This window comes from Ambystoma mexicanum, chromosome 8, assembly GCF_040938575.1.
Source record: "Ambystoma mexicanum isolate Mex_15411 chromosome 8, UKY_AmexF1_1, whole genome shotgun sequence".
NCBI classification, from domain to species: domain Eukaryota; kingdom Metazoa; phylum Chordata; class Amphibia; order Caudata; family Ambystomatidae; genus Ambystoma; species Ambystoma mexicanum.
In genome coordinates this window covers 1,597,697,696-1,597,724,578 of record NC_090929.1, presented here as the reverse complement: position 1 = coordinate 1,597,724,578, position 26,883 = coordinate 1,597,697,696, and the positions used below count along the sequence as shown (strand labels likewise).

The 26,883-nt window shown below is 47.9% G+C and overlaps 1 protein-coding gene across 1 annotated transcript in view; it reads left to right on the top strand.

The window, feature by feature from the left end:
• Nucleotides 1-26,883, top strand: part of ZDHHC6 (zinc finger DHHC-type palmitoyltransferase 6) — a 395,617-nt gene that overhangs the window by 228,737 nt on the left and 139,997 nt on the right. The window contains exon 7 of the mRNA XM_069611791.1: nt 24,700-24,867. Coding sequence (XP_069467892.1) covers nt 24,700-24,867 — 168 coding nt within the window. The remainder of the gene's footprint in view (nt 1-24,699; nt 24,868-26,883) is intronic.

The following is a 26,883-nucleotide window of genomic DNA, read 5'->3' as shown; positions in this document are numbered from 1 at the left end:
CGAGATTGAGAAAACAGTGGGAGGATGTGTAGACTGCATAAAGTCAGAGAAGAGCATATCTGCTGTAGTGCAACCTGTGAAAGGAGTTGAAGGTCCGAAGGGTGTGTGGCAAGACCTTGCCATGGATATCTTAGGCCCAGTGGATATGGGCAGAGGTCGTGGTAGGTTTGTGTTGGCCATAGTAGATATGTTTTCAAGGTGGACGGAGTTCAAAATATTGAGTGAAGTCACGGGTCAATCTATTGTAGCATTTCTGGAAGAGATATTTGAGAGAGAGGGCTTGCCAAGGAGTGTGTTGACGGACAACGGGCCACAGTTTACTGGAGGTTTCCTTCAAGAGTACATGTACAGATGTGGAATCAAGCATAAAAAGACTGCATTGTATTACCCTCAAGCCAATGGTATGATCGACCGGGTCAACCGCTGTATAATGGAAGGTATTAGGAATGCCAATGCGTGTGGGTTGGACAGGAAAGTTACGGTAAAGGAACAAATGTATGCGTTGCGGATGGCATCTAATGCCGAAACGCGAGTGAGTCCATTTGAATTAATGAGAGGACGGAGGAGTAACACGATGTTATCCCCAGCTTGGTTAGGTCGGGCCAGAGAAACGGATGAGGTGGTGGATGAAGTGAAAAGGAATATGGATGAACGAAAGGAAGTGTGCTGAGAAAGTTAATGAGAAATTTCCAAGAAAGAAGACTATAGTTGAAGTGGGCGATCTAGTTAGAATAAGGAAAGCTTTTATAAAGAAAAAGGGTGATCCGTTGTATTCGGATCCGGTTAAGGTTGTACAAGTTTTTGACCGTTCTGTGAAATTGGAGAGTGGACAGGTCTGGAGCCTGTCAAGGGTTGCGAAGGTGAGGAGGTAAAATTGCTGAGCAAACAGACGCCTTTTTGTCTATATAATGTCATTGTTCGAATTACATGTATTATAAATTGTTTTGTGTAAATAGAATTTTGGTGTTCAGATAAGGGAGGGGGTGTGTTATGTTGATGTCTTTTCTATTATATGTTAACGTGTTTTCTGATTCCCATTCCCTGTTCTACTGATGGAATCCTAGCTATTGATGACCTCAGAGCAATCCTGAGCTTTGTGTTAGAATGTTATTCTTTGAGGAGTCAGTCTACTTGTGCAGATGGTTGGGGGTCTCTACTACTCATCTTATCCCTACAAGCAATAAACCATTTGTTCAACTTGTTGTGCCCAGTCTATTGCTTTACACCGGCGCCTTATGTCGAGGGTCACGGACTACTTGGGGGGGGGGGGGGGGGTTGTCGGCGCCCCCACAGTTGATTTTTTGCAAGATGACCTTATGGATATCCTCGATCAAGGTCTGCCCACTGACCCGGTTCTGCCTTTCCACATGGCTCTGCAAAGAAGGGTGGCTGCGGCTTGGACTGCCCCGGAGAGTCTCCCGGCAGTGAGCAAGTCTTTGCCGCAAAAATACCATCCAGCCAGTGGCGACCCCTGCTACTTAACTACTCACGCCCCTCCGGAGAGTTTGGTAGTGCAGGCGGCTACCGCCCCAGCAAAGCGGGCGTCGTATCCTACCATCCCTCCTGATAGGGACGACCAGCGTTTTGATGGTTGGGCGAAAAAAGTGTTTTCTTCAGGGAGTATGGCGCTTCAGGCAGCCAACTCTGTATGTGCCTTGTCTCGTTTCACCCACACTCTGTGGAACTGTATCTCCTTAGCGGCTGATATTCCTGAAGGGGACGAACGGGATGGTTTTCTTGCTATTATTCAGGATGGCAAGGATGCCATGTGAGTCGGTTCAGTTGGGTTTGGACATGGCGGACTGTGTCAGCTGGTCCATGGCAGCAAGCACCGTGATACGCAGGTTTGCGTGGTTGAGGAAGTCGGGGTTTGCTCCTGATGTGCAAGCCAGGCTCCTCAACATGCCCTTTGATGGTGAACATCTTTTTGGCAGCAAGGCTGACGAGAGCCTTGAGAGGTTGCAGACCTCCAAAGCTGCAGCGAAATCGTTGGGCGCTGCAGTCCGACAACCTCCGCCTTTTCGTCCTAGGGGACAGCAATGGAGGGGAGGTTCCTTTTCGTTATTACTCATCCTTTAGTAAAGCGAGAGGAGCTGCGAGTCAAAGGGGCAACCGTAGGAGTGCCAGAGGTGGTAAACAAGGTACTCGAGGTGCCAAGGCTGCGCGAGCAGTTGCCTCTTTGCCCTCAGGCAATGCCACTACCGCTCAATCATGAGGCCCATGCTTCACCGGTTGGGGGGAAGGCTGGCGCAGCATCTTGTAGAATGGCGTGCCATTACTTCAGATGTGTGGGTTCTGGAGATCATAACCCACGGCTACGGTCTTCCTTTTCGGCAGAGGCCTCACGACAATCCACCAGGGATTCTCTCTTTGAAGAGTTCGGATCTGCTCTTTGCGCAGGAAATTCAATCCCTGCTGGAGAAAGGCGCCATAGAACTGGTGCCTGTAGCGAAGAGGAACAAGGGATGGTATTCCCCTTATTTTTTGATTTCGAAGAAAGACGGGGGATTGAGACCCATCATGGACCTGCACGGTTTGAACAAACTCCTCAGGAAGGACAAGTTCAAGATGGTTACTCTCTCAAGTCCTCCAGGCCCTTCAACTTCAGGACTGGTTGGTGTCTCTCGACCTCAAGGTCCTGCTGTTTGGATTGACCTCCGCCCGAGGGTTTTCACCAAGCTCATGGTGGTGGTGGCAGCGCATCTCAGGCTAGGGGGGGGATTCGCGTCTACCCCTACCTGGACGATTGGTTGATCAGGGCGAGCTCTCCCCAGCAAGTCCTGGATCATCTCATCACCTGCCACTCCCTCCACAGGCTGGGCTTCTCCCTGAACTTACAGAAGTCACACTTGATGCCTACCCAGCGGCTCCAGTACATCGGAGCAGTACTCGACATGTCCCTGGGGCAGTGTTTTCCTACCCAGGTGAGGGCTCAACACATTCAGCAGATGGTGCACAAGTTTCGACATGCCCAGAGTCTCCCAGCGTTGGAGTTCTTGAGGCTGCTCGGTCTCATGGCATCCTGCATTCTTCTGGTGCCAGAGGCTCGACTGCGGATGAGATCTTTGCCGTGGGCCTTCAAGATGCAGTGGTCACAGTCCTCCGGCAGGATGTCGGACCCCATTCAGGTGCCGCCCTCGGTCGCCCAGGACCTTCTGTGGTGGGCCGACAAAGGCAATCTGATGGGGGCTCCATTTTGGCTACCCTGGCCGGAGGTGACTATCGTGTCTGACGCATCCCTCGCGGGATGGGGAGCTCATGACAACGAGTTGAGTCAGCGGCCGTTGGTCTGTCAGAGTCAAGACTCCATATCAATCTGTTGGAGCTGAGGGCCATCAGGCTTGCCCTGAAGGCTTTTCTGACGACTGTGCGAGGAAAGAATGTCCTGATCTGACGGACAACACAGTGGCCATGCACTACCTCAACAAAAAGAGGGGGGCAGGGTCACTTCCTCTGTGCAGGGAGGCGATGCAGCTCTGGTTCTGGGCCATCTAGCAGGAGATTTCGATCTCGGCAGTTCATCTGGCCGGAGACGAAAATGAGACGGCGGAAGCGCTGTGAGCAGGCAGAGCGCGATCTCTCACGAGTGGGAGTTGGCGCAGGAGATTCTCCTGGAGATCTTCGCCCTATGGGGGGCCCCCCTCAAGTGGATCTCTTCGCCTCCAGTGTCAACCAGAAGTGCGAAAGCTTCTGCTCGTGGGAATTTCCTCCAAGAGGAGCCTTAGGAGACGCGTTTGTGGTGGAGTGGTCCTTCCCACTGCTGTATGTGTTTCCTCCAGTCCCCGTCACCCCGCAAGTGCTGCATAGGTTACGGAGGTTCGGTTCCCGGATGATCCTCATTGCTCCGGCATGGGCCCGGAGGACGTGGTACCCAGACCTTCTCGACTTGTCCATCTGCCCTCCACGTCGTCTTCCTTACCGAGACGATCTGCTCTTACGGAGGTGGGGGGGGGGCAGGTTCTCCATCCAGAGGTCAGATCCCTCTACCTTCACGCTTGGCTTCTGAAAGGTTGAGGTGTAAGGATTGAGACATCCCTGAAGACGTGATGGTGGTGTTGCTTTTGGCCAGAAGGCCGGCAACAAAGTCCCTGTCCCGTTGCCGGTTGAGAAAGTTCTGCGACTGGTGCAGTGTTAAGAATGTGGATCCTTTTTTCATGTGACATTCCTGTGATTGTCTTTTTTGCTTTCATTAGCCCACAAGGGCCTGCAAGTGGGTACCATCAAAGGTTACCTGGCGGCGCTGTCTATATTTAAGCACTCGTCTGAGGAGTGTTCTTATTTTAAAATCCCTTTAATTTCTCAGTTTTTGAAGGGGCTCACTCATGTTTTCCCTCCGTCACCTTTCCAGGTGCCGAGTTGGGATCTGAACCTTGTTCTCAAGTTTCTAATGGGTGCTCCATTTGAGCCTTTGCATTCTTGTCCTTTGAGGCTGTTCACCCTTAAAATTGTATTTTTAGTTGCGGTCACTTCCAATCGCAGAGTGAATGAGTTACAGGCATTTTCTGTTAAGCCACCCTTCACTGTGTTTCATAAGGACAGGGTTGTCCTTGGGGTTCGTCCTTCCTTTCTTCCGAAGGTGGTGTCAGAATTCCATTTAAGCTAGAAAGTTATTCTTCCAGCATTTTATCCTCCTCCACATCATGGTAAGGAAGAGGAGAGGCTCCATAGGCTGGATCCTAGGAGAGCTTTAAGCTTCTATATTTCACGCATGTCCCGGGTCAGAGTGGACGATCAACTCATTATTGGTTACACCGGAAGGCGTTTGGGTGAAGCCGCCACGAAGCAGACTTTGTCTCGATGGATCATCTTGGCAATTTCTGAGTTACCGCTTGGCGGGGTAAGGACCCTCAGGTTGGCTTACGGGCCCATTCCACTATGGGTATGGCTGCTTCTTCTGCCCTGCAGAGGGGTGTTCCTATCCGTAACATCTGTGATGCAGCTACCTGGGCTTCGGTCCATACTTTTGTACGTCACTACTCCCTCGATTCTATCCCGGGGCAGGATCTGGCATTTGGCAAGGCAGTCCTTTACTCTGCAATTTGATTGGGCATTCTAAATTTATATATTCTAAATGTTTTTCCCACCTCCTTACGTTGGTACTGCTTTGGGAGTCTGTCATAGATATGGAATACGTCGGAGGACCCAATCCCTTCGAAGAACAAGTTACTCTCTTACCTGGTAACGTTCTTTCGATGGGATGGTCCGATGACATATTCCATATCGCTCCCTCCCTGCCTTCCCCGCTACAGAACTTCTTATGCGATTGCAGCTTACGTTTCCGCAAGGATTTCTGTGGTCATACTAGCAGACGATTGGTGCCACACGTTCTGGGGAAAAATCTACAACTGAGGCTACGGGCGTCGTGCGTCCTACTTATAACATCTGGTGACGTAGGCCGTTGGAGGAGGTCCTTGAGGACGGTGTATCGACATCGACGCAGGACACAGACGCCGAAAGAATTTCCGAATTAGCACAGCTGTGGTGATTACTGTCATAGATATGGAATACGTCGTCTCACCACCCCATCGAAAGAACGTTACCAGGTAAGAGGAACTTGTTCGTCTGTTTCATGAATGGCTAATTTATTAATGGGTTATTTGAGTGTTGCACTGTGCCATTGTGCTGCCTAGAATACACCTTTCAGCACTGGGATGCCACGAGATTGAAACATAAAAGGCCTCCTGTTGTGAGCGGTCTTCTTTGACTGATAGCGTGCTGCATTGGAGATGTGACATGTCAGGATTGATACTGGTGGAAAGTCGACAGTGATGATGAGAGTGAGTGTTTTGTGCGACATTTGGTGGAGTGAGGGCTGGATAGAAGATGTGCAACTGGTCAGTTTAGCTAATGTCCCTTTCTAACTTGGGCTCAAGCTGATATTACAGAAACTGTGCACCTGTGTAAATAGAACTAGGGCAAAGCATGACCCACTTTATAAAAGCATAATCTTTCAATAGTATGGCAATGTTTGTCCTTGCACCCATGCAAAGTGTCTGTCATGTGACCCCAGGAGTCTCCTTGTCGCTGCAAACTTGCAACATCCCTTTCCAAAGCCGGGCAGCAAATAAAGCAGCACTGTGAGGTCCAGGGCCAGTACCCCCTTCAAGGCTCCCTTCAAGGCTCCCAGATGAAAGTGAGCGAGTGAAACCTGCACCTTCAGAGGAGATGCAAATACAAAAGAGAACATGAGTAGGATGGGACTGGCCGATAGGCCGATAGGGCGATAGGCCAATGCCCAAAAAATGTCCCAGCAGAGTAATAAGGGCAATTATTCTGACTTGCTATATTGTGCACATGCTAGTTGTAGCCATGTGTGATTTAATATGCATTACGGCCACCCACATTTTCTTAAAAAAATATGACTAGTACTACTCAATGTTATTATGAAAAGTCACAAACTTGTGAATATTGGCCAAGGTTTTTGGATGCCCAGGATATTGTTTTTATCAAAGCCCTAACCTGGGTGCATAGTTAATGCAAGCAATGTGGGCACTGTTTCACTTGACAGAAGAGTGACCGCATTTGTTTACCATAATAGCAATGCACAAGTCCATGTACACGTGAAATCGCGTGATTGCTTGGTGCATAAGTGAAGGATCTGAGGGAGCACCTTAGCCTGCACTGCACAGCGCCGTAACAAGCCTTTGCCATCAGGTCTTGTTGCAGAGGGGGCGGAAAGCAAAGATAGACGGCTCGTTCACCACAGGATAAAGCAGTGGCCACTCCATCGAGTACATGCTGATGCACCTTTGGCTCAATCATTGAAAAATCGGAAAGCACTGAATTAGATTAGGCTCAGTCTGGCAGTCAAATTAATTAGAGAGGAGTTTTGAGTGCTGCAGAGCGGCTCGACCAACTGGAGATGTTTTGTTTTTCAATAAATAGGCCTGCGGGAGATGGGGGTGCATCTCTACAGTGCCACTTGCTAGCTACCTCACGAGTGCTACAGGGAGCCTTCTCAGTGGAGACACAATTGGAACATGGATGGGTCCTCGAGTCCTGGTCACACGCGCCCTATGGAGGAAGAGGAAGGAAACATCTCCTTGGAAATAGCTTATTTTTATTTCATTTGTAACTGTGGATTTTCCTCAAATGATGCTTAAATGTGTCCCCTGGGGAGTGGAGCAGATGTTCGGCCGAACCACAAAACCATAGCTCTCAAGAGAGGCTAACTACGACTGATGGACATAGGAAAACATGTTCACGGTGTAAACCATCCTGCTGTGGAATGGGCTCCCTTTAGCAGAGTGTAACGCTCACCTTGTATCCAGTGGTTGTAGAAGCCCAGCTGGTCTTTGTTTTGATGATTTATTTTGAGCACAAATACCACAGGAGGTGATGAACTGAATAATGTCTCTGCGCCACTTTGGCCACCAGTAACTTCGTTTCATGTTGGCCAGGGTTTTAGCTATTCCCGGGTGGCCTTCCGTGAGGGAGTCATGATACTCTGAGATTACTTGTTCTTGAAGCTCTTTTTCAGGCATGAATAGCCGATCCCTGTAGTAAGGTAATTGGTCCTTAACCCTATAGTGTTCTCCTCTTGACCTCCATTCATGTAGTTCCTGAGTCATTACTGGTCGGATTTCTTGCAGCAACTCGTCTTGAGTCATGGTGGTTGTAATGCCTAAGAGCCTGTCACCCGGAATGATGGCCACGGGATCAGGAGGTGTATACAACAGCTTGTCGGTGCCCATGCATGAAAGGGCATCGGCTTTGCCATTTCTGACTCCAGGCCGGAACGTGATCACATAGTCGTACTCCGCGAAGAAAAGGGCCCAGCATAGTTGTCGAGAGGATTGAGCCTTCGCACTCTTCAAGTATTGCAGATTTCGGTGGTCGGTTATCACAGTGATAGTGTCTGGCTCCCATCAGATAATGTCGCCAGGCCTTGAAGGCCGCTTTTATGGCCAGGAGCTCTTTATCAGTGATTGCATAATTGAGCTCAGGTAGTGAGAATTTACATGACCAGAAGGCCACAGGATGTAGTTGGCCGGTGTGGGTCCCGTTGCGATAGCACGGCACCCATAGCCATGCTGGAAGCGGCTGTCTCCACCACATATGGAAGGTCTGGGCGAGGATGTCGTAAGATTGGAGATGTAGTGAATTTCGCCTTGAGTTCTTGAAAGGCCTTTTCATCCTCTTGCAGTCCATTGGAATGTCTTGTTGCACTTCTTTAACAACGAGGTGATCGGGTGTACTATTTGCGAGAATCCTGTGATGAATCGGTGGTAAAAGTTTATGAAACCTAGCATGCTCTGGACTCCTTTGAATGGACTTGGGGCTGGCCAATTGAGGACAGCATCGACCTTGTGCATATCCATTCGTATTCCTTTTGGAGTGAGACTAAACCCGAGGAACTCTACTTCTGTAACGTGGAATGAACATTTCTCAAGTTTGGCGTAGAGATGATGTTGACAGAGCTTGGTAAGGATGGACTGTACATGCTTAACATGATCTTGCGCTGAGGCCGAATATACTAGGATGTAGTCTATATAGACTAAGGCGCAGACGTCAATCAGCTCTCTCAGAACATCGTTCATGAAATATTGGAATGCGGCAGGGGCATTGCACAGGTCAAATGGCATTACTTGATATTCATATAAGCCACATTTGATACGCAACGCTCTTTTCCATTCGTCCCCTTTTTTAATGCGTTCAAGATGGTAGATGTTAATTCGTGTAGATTTGGGCATCTTTGACTTGGTTTAACAATTCCGGGATCAGGGGTAGCTTGTAGCGATTCTTGATGGTGACTTGGTTCAATGTGCAGTAGTCGATTCAGGTCCTTAATTCTCCCTTCTTCGGCACGAATAATAAGGGAGACGCTGCTGGTGACTTTGAGGGGCGGATGAAATTGTTGACCAGATATTGTTTCAGATATGACTTCAAATGTTGGTTCTCGGGTTCAGTGAGTGCGTAGATATGCCCACAAGGATTTTGGGCACCAGGTATCAGATCAATCTGGCAATCATAGGGTCTGTGGGGCGGCATAGTATTAGCCTGTTCTTTTTGAAACCCGTCTTGAAAGTCCTGATATTGAACTGGTAGGGTGGCAACCACACCAAGGACACTTGTCGCCCCTTCCTGAACGGATGAGCCGGTTCTTACTCTTCTTTCCTTTGGGATAGCAGGTGTGTACATTCCTGGGGAAAAAACAACTCTCGGGCACACCAGTTGATCCGCGGATTATGTGCGACCAGCCACGCCATCCCCAGGATTAATCGGAACTGCAGTGCTTTGATGAGGTCAAGTGATTGATTCTCGCTGACTGTCCTGACATAAGAGTGTGAGATCAGTGGTACATTCGGACATGGGACTGTAGGCGATTTCGTTGCCATCTACAGTGGTTACAGTTTCTGTGGTTTGCTTAGAGCAGAGTGGGAGCCCCATATTTGCTGCAAAATCCTGGTCCATGTAATTCCCCACGGCTCTGCTATCAATGTAAGCTTCTAACGAATGCATCTTTGATGGCTGCTGATGGGTGATCAGGATCACAGGTAAAGCAAAATGGGATGTCTGTAATAGGATTTCTTCGCTCGACAATTGGACCCCTACAATTGCCGGGCTTGGTAGTTTTCCGACTCCTTGCTTGGTTTCTCCTTGTCTGTGGCTCCTACGGTTCTTCTTGGTGGTTTTACCGGGCACTCTTTGAGGAAATGGCCTGCCTTTACGCAGTACAGGCATAACTGCTGTTCCCCCCCCCCCCCCACCCCCCTCTTGTGCCTTTCTGCTTTGGTTAGAGGGGGTCTAACCCCTCCTAGTTGCATTGGTTCCACGGAGCTTTCAGTTCCCCGCTGGGCATGATCTTTGGGGCGCACGAACATGGGGCGTCCATCCGGTTTACTTCGATCCGATCTTGCAACCTATGGTCAAGTTGAACTACCAGATTAATGAAGTCGGCACAGTCCTTTGGTGGATCCACTACTTGGGCAAGTACATCCTTTAACTCCCTTTGCAATCCCCGGTGGAACAAGGTGGTTCTTTTGTCCTCTGGCCATTCTGCTTTGACTACAAGCCTATTAAAGGTAGCTATGTATGTCAACAGATGTTGGTTTCCTTGACGGAGGGACAAGAGTTTGTTGTCCAAGGCCTGTCCATGAGAACGACGGGCGAAGAGCTTTTCCAACTCCTGTTGAAAGCCCCCAAAATCGTGTAACAGCGGATCATCCCGGCTAATGAACGGTACCGACCAGTCTGCAGCACTGCCGCTCAAGTAGGACAACACAAAGGCCACTCGCGACTGGCCATTGGGGAACGCCCCAGTTCTGCACAAAGTGGAGGCGACACTGATTCATAAAGGTCGTGTATCTTTGGGGAGCCCCCGAGAAACGCTGCGGTGGAGCTAGTGGAACTGCCCCAGGAAGTGTAATCTGCACCAGATTGCCCATAGGGGTTGGCATAGATGGGCTAGTTCCAGGCAAAGGGGCTTGTCCGGCCTGTGATTGAAGGAGTTGTCTGCCGATATCATCAGTTAGTTCTTTTGCCACAATTAGTTCTCTCCTCAAGGCATTGGTTTCTTGTCGCGCTGAATGTACCTTGCTGGGTGCCCGGGTGGATTATAATGTTTGGGCTTCGCGTTCTGTAACGCTCACCTTGTATCCACGGGGACGCCACCCGCCTTGGCTGGATTGCTTCTGACTTGGATTCACCTCCCCCGGGTAATCGTTCTGCCGTGGATCTATTCTGGAAGACAGGAGTTCTGTTTTAGCCACAATCTCCTTCTCTCGGGTCACACCTCCCAAGTGCTCCCCAGCGACCCCCTTAGAGTCTTCCTCACCTTGTGGTTCGATAAGGTGCGCTCTCCGTCCTGCTATTCTGTGCAGGGGCACGTCGGGGATGGGCACCTTACTGCCAAGTTATTTCACTGGCATGGGCCCTGGAGTCCAGTCCTGCTGCGACTCCGCTCTTTAGGTAATTCCATATAGTTCTTGAAGAGTGTATGTCCGTTATAGTATTTGCCCTGTTAATCTCCTCCTTCTCTCGTAGGTGCAGAAGTGATGATGAAGACGTCGAGCTGATGGAGAGGGCGGTGCTCGAGAAGGTAAGTGAATGAGCGGAGCGCGGCGCTATGAGCGTCTTTGTAATTTGGCTAACCTGTGGTGGTCTTTCATTGCAGGTCGCCGAGAAGTTCCTGGAGGAAGATGGAAGTGGACGTAGAGTGGAAGATGTCCGGACCGCCGTCGAATACTAGGAGAGCTTCGCTAGGTAAGTGCGCGTCTGAAAGGCGTTGGAATCGGAAGACTAACGCTTAATAAATTTGTCCTCTTCTCTCTTCTCCCTAGGATGTTGCTGGCAGGCGAGGACGGGCTCCCGAGAAGACACCGGAGTGATCGAGGAGCTGGATTGCTGAACAGGTAAGGAGGGCTAATGGTGTTCTTCTCTCCTATAGATGCAGGCCTGGGATGCTGCGAACAGGTCACGGTGAACGTCACGCTGTGAGTGCAGAGCAACGCGAAGCGCGTGCTTCAGCTCGGGCATTGCTTAAATAGCCTACAGGTATCCCAGGTGCCTCCAGGGCAGACCACGCCCTAGATGCTAGACTGCATGGTTCAGTTACGAACTGAACCTTGTGGGGGCAGCCATGTTGGTCCATTCTCCAATGGGAGCTCCATCTGCCATATGAGCCTGGCACCAAAGGCGCCAGGACTGGCTCCAGGACAGCCGAGAGGGGAATGATTGGACCCTTGGGGCCTTGCAGGAACACTGTGGAGAGGCCCAGAGACCCTGAGTCCCAATGCCAGGGGCTATGGCCGTGACACAGGGGTTCTTGCAATTTTTGCAAGTTCAGTTTGAATGAGTGCAGCACCATCCCTTTTTGCGGGTGGGGGAGTCTAGCTCCCAACCCCCTCCCCCCCCTGGCTGGTCTTACTCTGCTATTAGTACTATACGCCCTGCCTTTCCATAACCTTGTTCACTCACACTCACTATACCTCCCTTTCACTCTCTCTTGCACTCCCGCCATCGCCCATCTCTATTCATTACTCACAGCCTCACTCATGGGAAGTCTTTGAGCTTGCTTTAAACCAACCTTACCATCAAATTTTGTTTTTAAAGTGCCTGCCGTTGTGGAGTTAATGGCTTAATTTGGAGTTATAAACCCACAATGAGTGCAATAAAACCAGGTTTTCTTCCGCCCTCAATTTATGAGCACTTAATCCTTCGGAATTTTGTTTTATTGTGCATTTGTAAGGCGCCAATACATCAAGAATTTTGTATTCCACTTGCCTCACCTGCTTCGTGTGGGCAAACTCCCCCTACTCTCACAAACGCAGAATATTTTTACTATAGTGAATCCTGTGAAATCTCGACGACACAGCATCGCTAAATAATTACATCTGAAGCAACTCACTGCTGCTTCTGTTACTGCAAACAGACATCGTGCAGCCAGACTCCAACTATCTGTTTCACCATGGGCAATCACTGGTGCCTGCATCACTACAAAATGGGCATTTTCATTGCGGTTCGCCAGGTCTCTTACCGCTGCTTCCTCGTTGCCTAGCAACCTGATTGCAAGCTCTATCTAGAGCCAATAGTATTGCCGGCCGTCCCCTGCAATCCAAGGCCTTGTATCGAAGGCCCCTGTCTGTGCCTGTCCATGACTACATGAATATCCAAGCTCAGCGCCACGAGTTCCATCACTTGCGGTAAGCGCCCCTACCAGACATTCGGCCGTTTAACTTCTACATGACTGAAAGACCACACCACCTAACCCGTCCGCTTCGGGTCTGTAAACCTACAGTCCTGTAATCAACCAGCCTCTACAAACTTGCCCTTTTGGTGGCACTGTTCCTCCGAATTGCATTTACCTCCTGACCTGCCTGCTGCTCACAGGAACTTGACGATACTTGGCCGCATTATACCTACAACAATATTCTTCATTGCCTGTAGCCCCGACTGATAGTTTGCTTATGTTATCTCATCATTAACCCTGATCCATAAGTGTGCCAGAAGTACCCACACTGCCTAACGTGCAGCGGTCTTTACAAATGCCCAGCCTTTGCATGTCATCCGCTTTTGCTCTATATCTGTGACTGTATGCTGACCGTATGGACTTGGACTACCGCTGTTGAATACATGTTAACTAATTGCACTGTATACTGCTTTGTGGAATGTACTCCATCTTCACCACCTTTTTATGCCTTGCCTGCCAAGGATATTTGACGATGCACAGGTGCATGACGCCCTGCCAACCGCGACTAGTATTCATAGTCGCACACTCTGCTAACCATCCGCATACCTGCCTGCAACTCAATTGTACACAGAACCTTGCCCAACAGTTTACACCCCTAACCACCTAGTTCAGCAGTCATCTCAGTGCTACACGAAGAGTCCGCCTACATAGACCCGCATCAGTCACCTAGCTCACTGCTTAGTCACGCCATAGCCTCGCTCAACATGGCACTCCAGCCATCTCTCCTTACCTGCACTGCATATTCAAACCAAGTCCCAAACAAGGCAACCTGAAGCCTACACCCAATTCAGCCACCTTGCACCAGCATGACGGGCTCAAGCCTTTGAAAACTATTACTCTTTGAATGGCCATCATACTACCCAACGCAGACATTATCTCCCCCCTCCATGCGTTTCCTGCCTCCAACTAACATCCAGGCAGCACCCACAGCACCAATTGCTCAAAAAATCCAGCCTCTTATCCAAGGTCTGACTTCAGATGCACCATTTACAGAATGGCCACTTCACCACCTAGCGCGGACCTTATCCTACCTATGCGCTTTCTACCACTGACCATCTTCTAGACCGTACACACAGTATCTTGCATAAAAGCTTAATTCCCAGCTCAAGCTTCCCAAGCCTGATGACATCACATGCACCACTTACAACCATCTGTCGGATCAACGGACACAGCCTACCCTGCCCACTCCCTTCTCGCAACTACAGGCTCCTATCACGAATAGCTACAGCCTGCCCATCACCACGAAGAACCACCCCTCACTAACATTGAGAAAAATTCACATCAACTCTAGAACCACTCACCACACCTCCACGAGAATCCACTAGCCATCACACCCACCCATCCGGCGCACTCTCTAGCACCCCCAAGCGGAACCAGATAGTTTCCATTCCTAACTCCCAGAACGCTACCACCACATGTGCTACTGCGACACCAAAAGAGCATCCCACACTCACACACATCAAAGTAATTGCCAAACAATGAATGTAAAACCTCCGCCCAAGAGACCTTAAACACAGAAACCCACCATATTAAAGGTGCTCTCTAGATATTGCGGGCCTAATCACCATTAATAACTTGGACCTGTTGGCCATTATGCAAACTTGGCTACATGCAGCAGCTGGCCCCTACTATCCCTAGCGATCCCTGAGAGCTACTCGTCTTCAGAACCGATAGACTAGGCGCTAAAGGAGGAGTAGCAATCATGGCAAAATAAAAAACTATTCCTGATAAGTGAAGTCACTAACCAATCACTCCACTCAGGGGAATTGCTATCCGTCAAACTGGCTTTCTCACAGCACCGTGACCATCCACCATATATATATGGACCACCTGGTGCGGTCGGCTCCTCCGAAGATGCAACCTAACTTATTACTACGAACACCAAGCTTTTGTCCGAAATAATCTTACTGGGTGACCTTAACCTCAGCCTCTATGACCCAAAGGATGACAATCCCTCCACATTCGTTGACAGTATGGAAGCGCACACACTCTTTTTCTCCCCCCCCCCCCACGTCCCCACCCATTGGCTGGCAAATCACAACTGCAACATTAACATCCTATCCAACACACAATGCCCTCGGTCGGACCACCACCTCATTCTATTCACAATACCCAAGACCAAAACCATTGATGCCTCACCCACTACCGCCTCAGCTGCCCTATCCAGAAACTCTTGCAACATAACGCCAGAGAAATTACTACCTCAGATGCTTCCCATCACAGAACACCTCAATTCCACTGACAACAATCCATCCGCCGTGGTGGAGCTATACAATCAAACCTGCCTAGTGGCCATAGACAAAGTAGCACCTCTAAGCCAGTGTAAACCCAAACCCTATGCACACATCCTCTTGGTACACCCCCAACCTCAAAACCCTACACAGCACCAAAAGATCTGCTGAGACCAATTGCAACACATCTTCCACTGATCTGGCCAAAGATATTTTCACCTCTGCATCCAGAAACTACAAAAAAGCTATCCCACTAACCAAAAGCTCTATCTGTAATGATAGAATCACCAAAGCCAATTCTGGCACCAAAGAACTATTTACTATTTTACGCGAGCTTGAGTCACCAGTGCCTTCACAAGACTCGTACACGAAAGATACCGCCTGGTGCACAGATATTCAAAAAGCTATGCCAGACAAAATGTCCCTACTTCAGTCAAAAATGTAACAAAAGGCTAAACCTCGCTCTGAATCAACTCTTGCAGATCCACATATACTCCACGCAGAACCCTCTCACCCAATTAGACTCCTCCCCTGTCTCTACAGAGGAAGTATGGAAAATCATTACTAGCTTCAAGCCTTCTTGTTGCCAATAAGACACATGCCCTGCCTCCCTCATCAAAAAATGTGCGGCTGATTTCACCTCCTTTATCGCAACTTTATTCAACGCTTCCTTTGAAACAAACACTGTCCCGACTAACCTAAGACGCCTGGGTCCTCCCACTACTCAAGAAGCCCACCCTGGACCCCAACATACCCACAAGCTACCGCCCTATAACAGTGTCTTTCCTTCTTAAAATACTTGACCATGCAGCCTATTTGCAAAATCCTAATCTTGAAACCAATAACCTACTTGGCCTCTGTCAATCAGGCCTCCGACTGACACATGGTACCGAGACAGCCTACTTGACCTCAAAATACAAATGGACGAGATAAAGGTCAGTGGCAAACTAGCACTCCTCCTCCTCCTGCTCGACCTCTCAGCTGACTTTGATTTAGCTAACCACAACATCTTATTGCCTTGCCAGCCCAATTCTCTACTAATGCCATTCATTGGATACAGTCCTTCCTCTCTAATAGAACTATGAGTCTTCTCAACAACAGCAGCAGCGCTGCCAGTCCCTGTCACCTGTGGCGTACCGCAAGGTTCTTGAGTATCACTGACCCTATTCAATATTTTTACAAAACCTTTATTTGACCTTCTTGACGACCTTGGGTGTCGCCTACACCAACTACGCGGATGACCCAAATACTCGTACTAGAGTAGCCCTCTCCTTTTAATGGCCTCTGTTTTTTTTACCTTGTGTCCCCTTTATTTTATCCTAAGTATTTTGTTCGTTTTCCAGGCATCCTCTGAAAAGGCTGGCAATATATGTTATTTGTTTTATTTGTTTGTGAGTGCACTATGACACGCTGCCTTCTTCATGCATGTTCACAGGCTTCTTGCAGATAGCCCGCAAAGGTTTTCCCGTGAGAGTTGGCAGGCAGTGGGATGGGGGACTGCCTGCCCCAATCCACCTTCTTCCACAGGCTTATTGGTTGTTGCGGACCAGATTTTGAGATGCTGGCTGTCCACTAATGGACAGCCACCTCCAGGTATTAATATTGCAAGTGTCCTGATTGGGGATGCTACCAATCCAAATTCTGTACATGAGCTGGACCCAGATAACAGTTGACCACTAGAGATGAGCAGACCCGAAGAAGACGGAGGGACGCTGGACTGCAACAGAAACCAGAATTGGATCATTCAATACCATTGCATCGCGAACCACAACTTTTTTTGTTTGACTGGGAAGACCTCATAAAAGTGATTTTCCTCCCTTTGACTGGTGGGACCAACCAGGCGCTTTCCTGCTTGAGGTCTATTATTTGTTTTTTTGTTTGCCAGACTGCATCTTTACATTTTCTCTGCAAGGCCTGGATCCAGCTGTGCTTCTTTGCAACCACTTCCTTGTGGCCGAACAGCTGGGCATCCTCCAGGCTCTGCTGGGATGCTGGAAATCTGCTGTGCTGCCCTCCACCAGGAGATGAGCATGCTGGAAGCCTCCTGTCCTGCTACTGAATACTGCCTGACCCTGCCCGTATTCAGTGCAAGCTGCGCATATGTCAAGTTATCCATGAGGGTCTTTTCTTTGCTGTAGGACTGAATTCCCCCAACCATCTTTGGGCTCCAGTGGACAACCAGCGATGATCTCCCTTGAACCCACGACCCTACTACCCTGCATGATGACCGCAACAGTGAGGTACATCTTCCTCTGTGATTTGTCACCTGGGACACTTTTTAACTTTCTAAGGGTTTAGAGGCGTGAGATCGCATTTCTTCTTCCTGGAAGGAGTTTGAGACTAATCCAGGTTTTTTGCAAGAGTGCTTAAAGGCCACTGTGGAGAATTTTCATAGAAGGGCCAGGAGAAGGGAGTCATTCCCCTGGTCCATTGTGATGAAACACTGAAGGAGTTATTGCCACTATAAGACTGAAGCAAGAAACAAGGGGAAGGAGTCGTTCTTCTGGTGAAGGTAACACAAACTCCACTTTAGTTAAATACTTAGTTTTATAGGGATAGCTTAGTTGGTTTCTGACACATTTCATTTTGGCTGACATTCTGAGAACTCACTAACGTTTTCCTAGGTTGAGGCAGGGCAAGTCCCTTAAAGGTAGGAACGGAAAGGTTTCCTTATTGATTTTAATAAATGTTTGTAGCCCACAAGTCAGTGTCATTGTACACCGTCACAATACCTAGTCTTCCGAAGTCCTGCACTAGTCTACACAGTCTCCAAGGTTTTACGTGTCCCACAAAGGTTCCAGAGAGTCAAGGTGAGTAGTTTAGGAGAGCCCACTCGGCCAGAGGTTAAACACTGCAGGCAGTTAGTGAAGAGCAGAAGCAATAGGCAAAATGTAGACTGCAAAGTCTTCAGTTTGTAGCGATCAAGGTAGCAGCTATTACCCCCGAGATCCAAAAGGATAACCCACAGAAGCCAGGACAGCAATAACCCTGGCCGTCTCCATATAGTTCTACAGCAAGCAGGACTTTGCGCACAATGCAAACTCAATGGTTAGGATGGCAATTTAAGAGCTAAACTAATTTGGTTTCCATTTACCACTCTGATGAGGGAGATGGCTCCCGTTCCACTCTACTTGGGCAACAGTATTTGGTAGACCACTGCAATGAAGGATATGACTCCCAACAGTGTGCTTGCTCGGTGGTATTGGGTTGACCACTGCCACGTTGTATACGAGTCCCGATACACTGCTTGGGCAGTGGTGTTTTGGCTGACCACTGTGACGAGGTAGATGACTCCTGATGCACTCTGGGTTCTTGGTGCATCCTGGACCCCTTCATGGCTTCCCCCGTTCCTGTTACCTTGTTCTCTGTTGGGACATGGCTCCAGTTCTCCCCAGCTTCGCAGGTTCCATCGTCTGCAATTTCCGACACCTGTGCAGCTCCGCGGCAGCCTCCAGCTGGTGGCCTCAGCACTGTTTCCAGACCTCACGGTCCACCATTCTGTGGTTGCCCCACCACTTCAATTGCTTCTTCCTTCTTACGAGTTATCTCCCATCCAGCTCCTGGGACGTTGTAGCATCATCCCATGCTTTGAAGCCTCTGCCTGGAGAAACACTTTCTCTGCCTCTGGTCCTCCCGGATTTGAATCTCTAAGGCAGCACTTGCGTGCTCCTGGCTTCTGCGATGAGAGCGCTCTAATCAGTTCTTGCGTTCTCCTTTATATTGTTGACTCTGCCCTCTCGTAACGTCAACACCATCTTGGAAAGTCTTTTTGGCACTCTTCAAGCCTCCAGTGAGCCAGCTCTTTCCAGTACTTGGCTGGTTTTGTATTTGTCTTCTCATGTTCTTCTTCGACACAGTGTGTTCTAAGTTTGTCAGTCATAGCTTTACGATAATGCATGGTTCCACTATCAATGGACCATGAGGGTTGTAGGACGGCTTTTCCCTAGTGAATGTCCTTAGCCCCAGGAGGAGAGTCCCTCCCTATGAGGTCTTCCCGCATATTACCACCCCCTAGTGGGACTATCTGGTAGTGGCCTCACTTTCCTAACCTCATAGGAAAGGGCTGCCCCCTGGGTAGACGTGATGAGACCTGGCAAATTGTCACAGTACATAGGGCTGAATGTTTTCTGTGTCCGAGAGGTAAGTATAAGGCCTATGCGCTGATGTATGTGTGTCATCCAGGTGGCCAGGACATGGCCATCGCTGTTGGATCCAGTTCCTGTGGGTGGACCATTGAAGCAGGATCACCTAGATGGGGAGTCCTTGGGGAGTGGGACACCGACGGGCGAGATGCGGTATCCCCCTTCCTTCAACACCTTTTCCCCATCCTATCACATAGGATATTCCAAAACGCTGCTCCCCCCCTTTTCCACACGAACACTTTCGCACAACACGAATGACAACAGACTAACAGAACCTGACGTGTCCCAATACCAGGCAAAGTCGAGCAACTGACCAGAATCGCACCAACCTGACTGCCCTTTGCCTTCCCCACAGGGATAAAAGGTGGAGCACAGGACAAACAAAGCAGACCGCACGACGCAAGAACTCAGCATAGCAGTTCAAGCGAAGGAGGAGGACGCCGCAGACTGAGGGCGTGACAATGGGAGAGTCTACCTTGCACTGTCTGAGCAAGGTTCGTGGATCCTCTGCCGAGGGAATAAGTCTGCAAACAATTGCCAGCGTGTATTGCAGCAGATGTCAACGATACACAAGAGTCAGACCCTTCTCCGATGATTACTAAAACTGTGAGAGACGCTTGTCTCTGTGGCACCAATCTGGACTTCGAGGTGGAAGAAAGCCAAGTAGTTAATCACAGCCGGTGAGTCGAGGGGAGTGTCGATAACAAACCGAAATGTGTTGAATGAAAAGTAGCCGAAGGCTAAGTTGAACTTTGAAAAGCAAAAGGATACTATTAACGAAGAAGTTGGAAAACCAGATAGAGGAGTTTGGCACCATGTCAGTGCTCACGCAGGAAACTCTGGGCTATTACCCAATAACAAAGACTACCATAACCAGAAGGCTTTGGGAAGAGGCGAAGAACAGTTTAAGTGGTCATACAGGGGTCTTGTAAAATCCTCTGTACCGTCGAAAGTCTTTGCCTGGCAGAGAATTGTGAAAGCTAAGGGCAGTGAGCCCGGCAGAAGGAAGCTGACAACCTGGGGGCAAAGGCCATAAATCTATTTTAAAAAGACATTAAGATTTGTGAATGCGAGAAGGATTGCAAGACAAGGGGAAGCGAAGTGTCCCCCTTGTCATCGGTATAGGACGATGTTACCAAAAAAAAATGGTCGCAACGACCAAAAGTTCTAAAAATGCTACCACCAAAGGTTCGAACACCAAAAGTTCGAACTTTTGGAGGTAGCATTGTAAAAAAAAAAGGGGGGCTGCGGGGGTCTCCTCCGCATTGCCCCGCTCACTACACTACATGGTATCGTGAGCGGGGATTGCAGGGGACACTCCCGCAGCCTTCTGTTTAAAAAAGAAAAAAAAAAGAAAAAAAAACCTTGTGGCTCTGGTTCCCGATCACAGAAGTGAAAGGGAACTGGCGCTGCAGGAACCCAGCGTGAAGATGAAGGTAAGTGGGGTTTGTTTATGTTGTGGTTGCGGTGTGCTGGGGTGTGTTATGGGTGTGTTGTGTGTGTGTGTGTGTGTGTTCGCACGAGAAAGGTGCAAACTTTTGGTAGTTTGCACCTTTCTCATGCGAATGTTTCGCTCGCGGTAGTTTCAGCTGCAGGCAAATCAATTGGATTCCTTGGCATCTGGGGTCTGAGCCCGCCCGAAGGAGATTCAGGGGTGGAAAGTTATCACCCAAAGTTCACTGAGAAAGGAACTGTATTGAAAAATGGTTGGACGCAACTTCTGAGGGGTCTGCACCCAGAAGAGGGAGGCCCAGAGGTAAAGCCATCACCCAAAGTGTTCATAGAACAGAAGCTTTTTGTTTGTTTGTCGAGAGCATCAGGCCTTGAAGGAGAGGGACTTTAATTGAAAAGAGACTTAACCATCGAAGACCCTGATGGCTAATACTGAACTGTTAGCTCGTGCTGGGAAGGCTTGAGCGTGTGCTGTGCTCCGTCGCACCTTGTTCCTTGCTAAAAACGTGGGGGAGACCTCCAGGCAATCGCATGCTGACTTATTATTTGTGAACCCTTTTCCCTTTATTTGAATACCCTATCCCACACTTTCTGTAATTAGTTGTAAGGAATTGGCAACATTTCTTTTTTTTTTTTTTAGGATCAGCTTTTTACTTTGACAAGACGCCCCAAGGACTGCTTTATTTTGTCATTTGATGGTGGATGCATGCTCCCATTTTAGATTTACGTTTAGATTGGGTGTTTTTCCACCCTGCATTTACAGTTTATTAAACTGTAAACAGCCTTGAACTGTGATCACTTGTCTGTCTTTACTGTTGTCACCTTGAGTTCCTTACAGTAAGCAGGAGCAACTCTTAGAAAACCAGGAGCTAGTACAAATCTAAATATCACGTGAAATGCAAACTTTAACTTTTCGTCCATAGTATACAATTAATTATGCTACAAATGTATTATAGATGTCTCTAATGGTTTGTATACACATTCCAAGATACAGAAAGTGAATGCCTCATATTTAAGTTTGCGTGGAACTAGTTTGTCCCAGGAGCCGAAAGTAGTTCCTGGTAGTTGGTGTAAAGCTAACCAGGCTCTTCTGGAGTGGGATAGGAGCAGCAGCTAAATAGCCCCCATTTCCCCTCAATTTCGAGCCCTGAATGACTTTGAAAACCCCTCCTAACATTTAATAGGAAGCCTGGTGTTCTAGAGTGATGCCACATTATCAATTAACTACTTTGGACTTTTCATATTGTAAGGGTTTGGAGGTAGGAAACGGACACAGGAGAGATATATTCTTGGCTATAGACTTTATTTTCAATTAAAGCAAAGAAAACCCCTATCTTGCCTATTACTAAGAGGGGAGTTTCCTTGCCTCAACCTAAAGTAACAATATGTCCAAAATCAAAAGTTGAATCTCCTGTGTCAAAACTATTTCCATCCCTTACACTTCAAACTAAACAGCAAAAGGGTCTGCTGAGTCTTCTTAACTCCTAATATTGGTCCCTGTCTTCTGTGTAGCAGGATACCATGCCATCAGTTTCTCAGGACTATTTCTTGAGGGATAGACTCCTCTCCCCCGCTTATAGTTCTTTTCAAGTGTAGCACACAAAGTTCCATATTAGAAAAGATAGTCCCTATTTCCAAATAAAGCAAAAGTTCCAACTTTAATTCTGGTCACAAGAGAATGCCTCTCCTCTTGGTTTTCTGTCACAGGGTTCACACGCCCCAGGGGGGGATTGACTCCCTTCCCATGGTTTCTCCTTCCTGTGTACAAATCGCAATGTCGGGGGGTATGCATTTTCCCCTAACCTTTCTTGGGTGTTTAGAAGTCACAATCCAGGGAGTATGGCTCTTTCCTTGGCCTTCTTAGGATTTCACAATGCCAGGGGCTATGGCTCTTTCCTTGGCTGCCTTAGGCTTTCACAATGCCAGAAGACATGCTTCTTCCCTTGGACTGCTGAGGCTTTCACAATGCCAAGGGGTATGGGTCTTCCCTTGGCCTTCTTAAGCTTTTGCAATTCCAAATGCTACAGGTATGGTTCTTCCATTGGCTGCCTTAGTGTAACTGGTCTGGTTCTCTAACCTACCAGACAGTGATGGAGAAGGTCAGTGGTGGTGTCCTTTTCTGAATAATGTGTTCTTCCTGGGTTCTCATATGGGTGGCAGACCGTTTCTCATGCTTCCTGTGCCTTCCCCAATGCCCCTCGTTCCTTCCGACTTCTCGTTGGGTCTCGGGTATGAGCACAGGGCACCTCTGCTGTTTTGTTTGGTCCCCTGCGGTTGCCGTCCCTCGCAGGATCTGCATACGCTGCGGTGGCTCTGCAGCCAAGGTTGCAGAGCATCTGGAGACTTTCTCCATGCCCGGGAGGTCAGGTGGCTTGCTCTCATCTCACTCCTGCTTCTCTGGTTCTCTCGTCGAACTGCGGACCGACGAGGCACGTCTCAGCAGCGCCTCTTGTGCCCCGGCTAGTGTTCTCTCCCTACTCCAAGCCGAACGTCCTGTCTTGTGGTACATCCGGGGAGGGACTGACTGCTTACCAAGTCCTTCTTCCTTGTTTATTCTCTATTTAGTGGTTTTACTTCCAAGTAGGTTTCTTGTGATCTTCTTTGTCCCAGTTTTTATACCTTCACATAGGTAGTCACTACTCTTGCTCATCCCAGTGCGGTCTGTGGTGGCCAAGTATTCTACCCTACAGGAGTATATGGGGACAATAGGGTTCAGCGTAGTGTGTGAGTGAGGAATGAATGTATTTTGAGGGTACCACCTTCTCCCAGAATAGGTGTCCCCCATCCCACAGGGTTGGTGGAGTGGGGGCCCTTCCGTGAGAGCCATCTGCCGATTACCATCCCCACAGGGACTATTGGGTGGCAGCCTCGCCTCACTGGCCTCATGGGAAGGGGCTCCCCCTAGGGAAGCAGGGACGACATACTTTGATTTGTCACAATATTTACCTTTGACCCCGGAAATATGCTTCTTTATTTTAATGTCAAACGCAAAATATCAAACACTTAAATTTCCTTCTTTTCATGATGTTGCTAATACGTTTAATTGGGTTATTATATATCAAGAGGGGTTGTAAGGGCACAGCTTGGGTACCAGCTGCAGTCAGCTCAGTCAAGTGGCATTCTCTTTGTAGAACGTGCTTTCATGCCTCAACAATCTGCAGGAAGACCGATTTGATTCAGGTGTGCAAGGTTGAATCCTACTGGTTAGTACCAGGATGCTGCAGCAAGGAATTCTGGTCCCTGTGAAGAGCTTGTCAGAAACCAACTATCCATCATTATTCAGTATTTGTCCTCAGTGGAGGTTTGGGGGGAGGGAGGGGGCTTAGGCGGATGGTGTTACCAACAGTGTGGCACTCCAGAGACCGCCATAGGTAACTTGGGTACAGCCCCTCGGGAGCGCCAGGATCCTGTTAAATGTGTAGACCAGAGGGGTGGTAGGGGCGCAACTCTGGCCTAGTGTGCCCTTTCATGCCTTAGCAATCTTCAGGGATTCAATATACATTGCTGTTTATTTATATCATTCTTCACTTTTTTTTTAAAGTCCAATAATGGGTAAAGCCATGCCCATTTGCATCCCTGTTTTAATTTTGCCTCCCCTTTGTGTCCCCTCTCCCATGCATACTGCAACACCTGATCATCCAGTCTTGACACCTTCTCTGGGATTGAACAGACCGGTTTCTGTTTTCTCCTGATTTGTGGCCTTAGTGGCTGTAGGCTGTCATCTTTTATATTCGTTGGAGCTTCTCAGGTTCAACCCACCTCGCTGTCTCTTCCTTGCTATACACTTGAGTAACAGGACTCCAATATGTTGCCGATTCAAGCAGTTTTCTGTTTTTCATTCTCTAGTTTTCAATCCATTTTCTTGAATAACTAATAGTAGCATGTTTTTGTTTTTTGTCAATGTATTGCTCAGGCCCAAACCCTAGCTGACGAGCTTTCTGTGAAGCATGCTTTGCCCTAGCATGAGCCACAGGTATTTTTTTTATTTTTCTTTTTTTACGGTTATCCTTGGTTTGTGCATCTGATTTCTTTGGAGGAGGAGATTTCCATATCACCCTCTTAACTGGACATTCAGAATACTTGCATGATTGCACTACACAATCTTTTCTCGTTTCCAAGCATTGTTTGGTGATGTCTCATATTTTCCCATCCAATAATCTGTGGATTTGTACTTACTTTACAGGCCAAGGACCGGATTCAGTATTACCAGACGGCAGAAACTTTTATTTTTCCTTATGACGTGGGAAGTAAATGGAAGAACTTCAAGCAAGTGTTCACGTGGTCCGGAAGCCCCGAAGGAAATGGGATGGACTGGCCAGTGCGAGAGGGCTGTCACCCTTACACTTTAACAGTAAGTATCTTTTTTTTTTCCCCTTTCTTTCTTTTTATTTCATTACTGAACTCCTGATTAGGCAGTTTATAGTAAAGTAAAAATACACATTTAATACATTGTACAAATCTCTTTAAGAGCCCGATTTAATCAAGACCAAAGTATAAAACTTTACCTTGCACTTTCCATCATTGATCCCCTTACCTCTTATCTGGAAGTACCTACTCATTGCCACCAAGGAATACTTGAATTACCTAAATGGGCTTCACCAAGAGTTTGGACTAGAGAACCTGCCTCCCTATAAATTGCCAGTAACTGTGAGAACAGCATCAAGCTAACATGAACTCGAACTGCCCCCAGAGTTGGACCCATTGGGGAATGTTGGGGTTTGGCACACAGGTATGTGACCAGGTGAAACAAATCTGGGTACAGTTAATTAATTTCCACTATCTTCATTCTTTTCCGATACTCTGAATAAAGGTGTGTGCTGCTTCCATGCATGAGACTGCTGAAGAATTTTCCACAGCTCTCTCGTTGGGGATACAAAACCATCTATCTCATGGCAAGATGGAGTTTACAACCAAAAGAAAGACCTAACTCTCTAAAGTATGTAGCTATGGCAGAGTAGTCTGGCTTAACTCATCAAGGAGGTAGGCTGGTAGTGAAGTATAGTTTATTCCCTGTAGTTAAACCTAGAGAATACACCATACTGCTATGCTATACCAAGGCATGAATTAGTTTTCAAAAATTGATTAGAGTTTGCTAATTACATTTTTTTTTATTAGCAAACAGACTCATTTGATAAGCAATTTTGGACTAATAGTGTTAATGTCACCAGAAGTTTATTTGTACCCAAGACATGAAATGAGCAACAATACAGCAGTTTTGGGTACCACTGAAATAAGACAATAAAGGAGTCTGGCTTTGCAAATTCTTTCAAATTCAGCTAGACCTGGAGGTCGAGTAACTTAGTTTCCCTATTCAACCTAAGAGAAATGCACTCGACCCATAGCAATGGACGACAACACATTTAAAATGCGATTTGTGTGCAATGGTGCATGTCACTACAAACCCGCTTTGTTTGGCACACTTCTGCCACCCAGAGGCCAGCCATGCACAGTGAAACTTTTGTTTGACATTTACTGAAAAGTAAATGTTACATAAAGGTTTCAAACATCTCTTGCAAATGCTACTTGGCCTTCTTAAAATGTACTCGACTATGCGAGTGGGGGCGAAAAGACTTTGCGAGCCACAGCGGAGTCTGTAAAATGTAAAAGGTTAGTTGCATGAATGGACACAAATAAACAGATATGATGAAGGCTCTGAAAACGGTTTGGCCAGCTGCAGGTGGTAATGTATAATGCAATCCTAAAGCAAAGCGAGCTCTGGAGGCTAACTACAGTGTTTGGTATTGCAATAGATCTGTAGATGTAAAGTTTGAATGGAACTATTGATCACTACTTTGTAAGCATCTAGTTCACTTTGTGTATTCATTATGTAAGAGGAAAGAAGGGGACTAAGAGTGGATTGTGTAGCAGGCAGAAAATGGAGAAAACTAGAGGGAATATTGTAGTTTGTGGTCATCTCAATTTCAGGGTACCTGTATAAAGCAACTGGATGATAATTTAGAATGTCCAGGAGACCCCACTTTGTCGGGGGTTCTGGGTAATAAATTCTGGTCCGCTTCGTGCAAGTCAGACCTCTGTGTATTCCCGCGGGTATCCCCTTTTCAGAAATGCATGGGGTTCCATGTTTTCCCTGGTGGCTTGGACCCCCTAAGCCCATATCTGTATGGTGTGCCCATCTGAAAAAATCGTGAAATTCAGCTGTCGGAAAAGACTTGGGGTTAGGGGTCTTTTAGGCTTTCCCCTTGGCACCCAGGTAGGTGCACCCACACATGTGAGGTACCGTTTTCATCGGGACACGTGTGGAAATGCATGACGGTAGGCCGTGTGGTGTTGCCAGTGTTTCGGTGGGTGAGCCGAGTGAAATGTGCGGAAAATTGTTTTTTTCGCCACATTTCGGGTTTGACAGGGA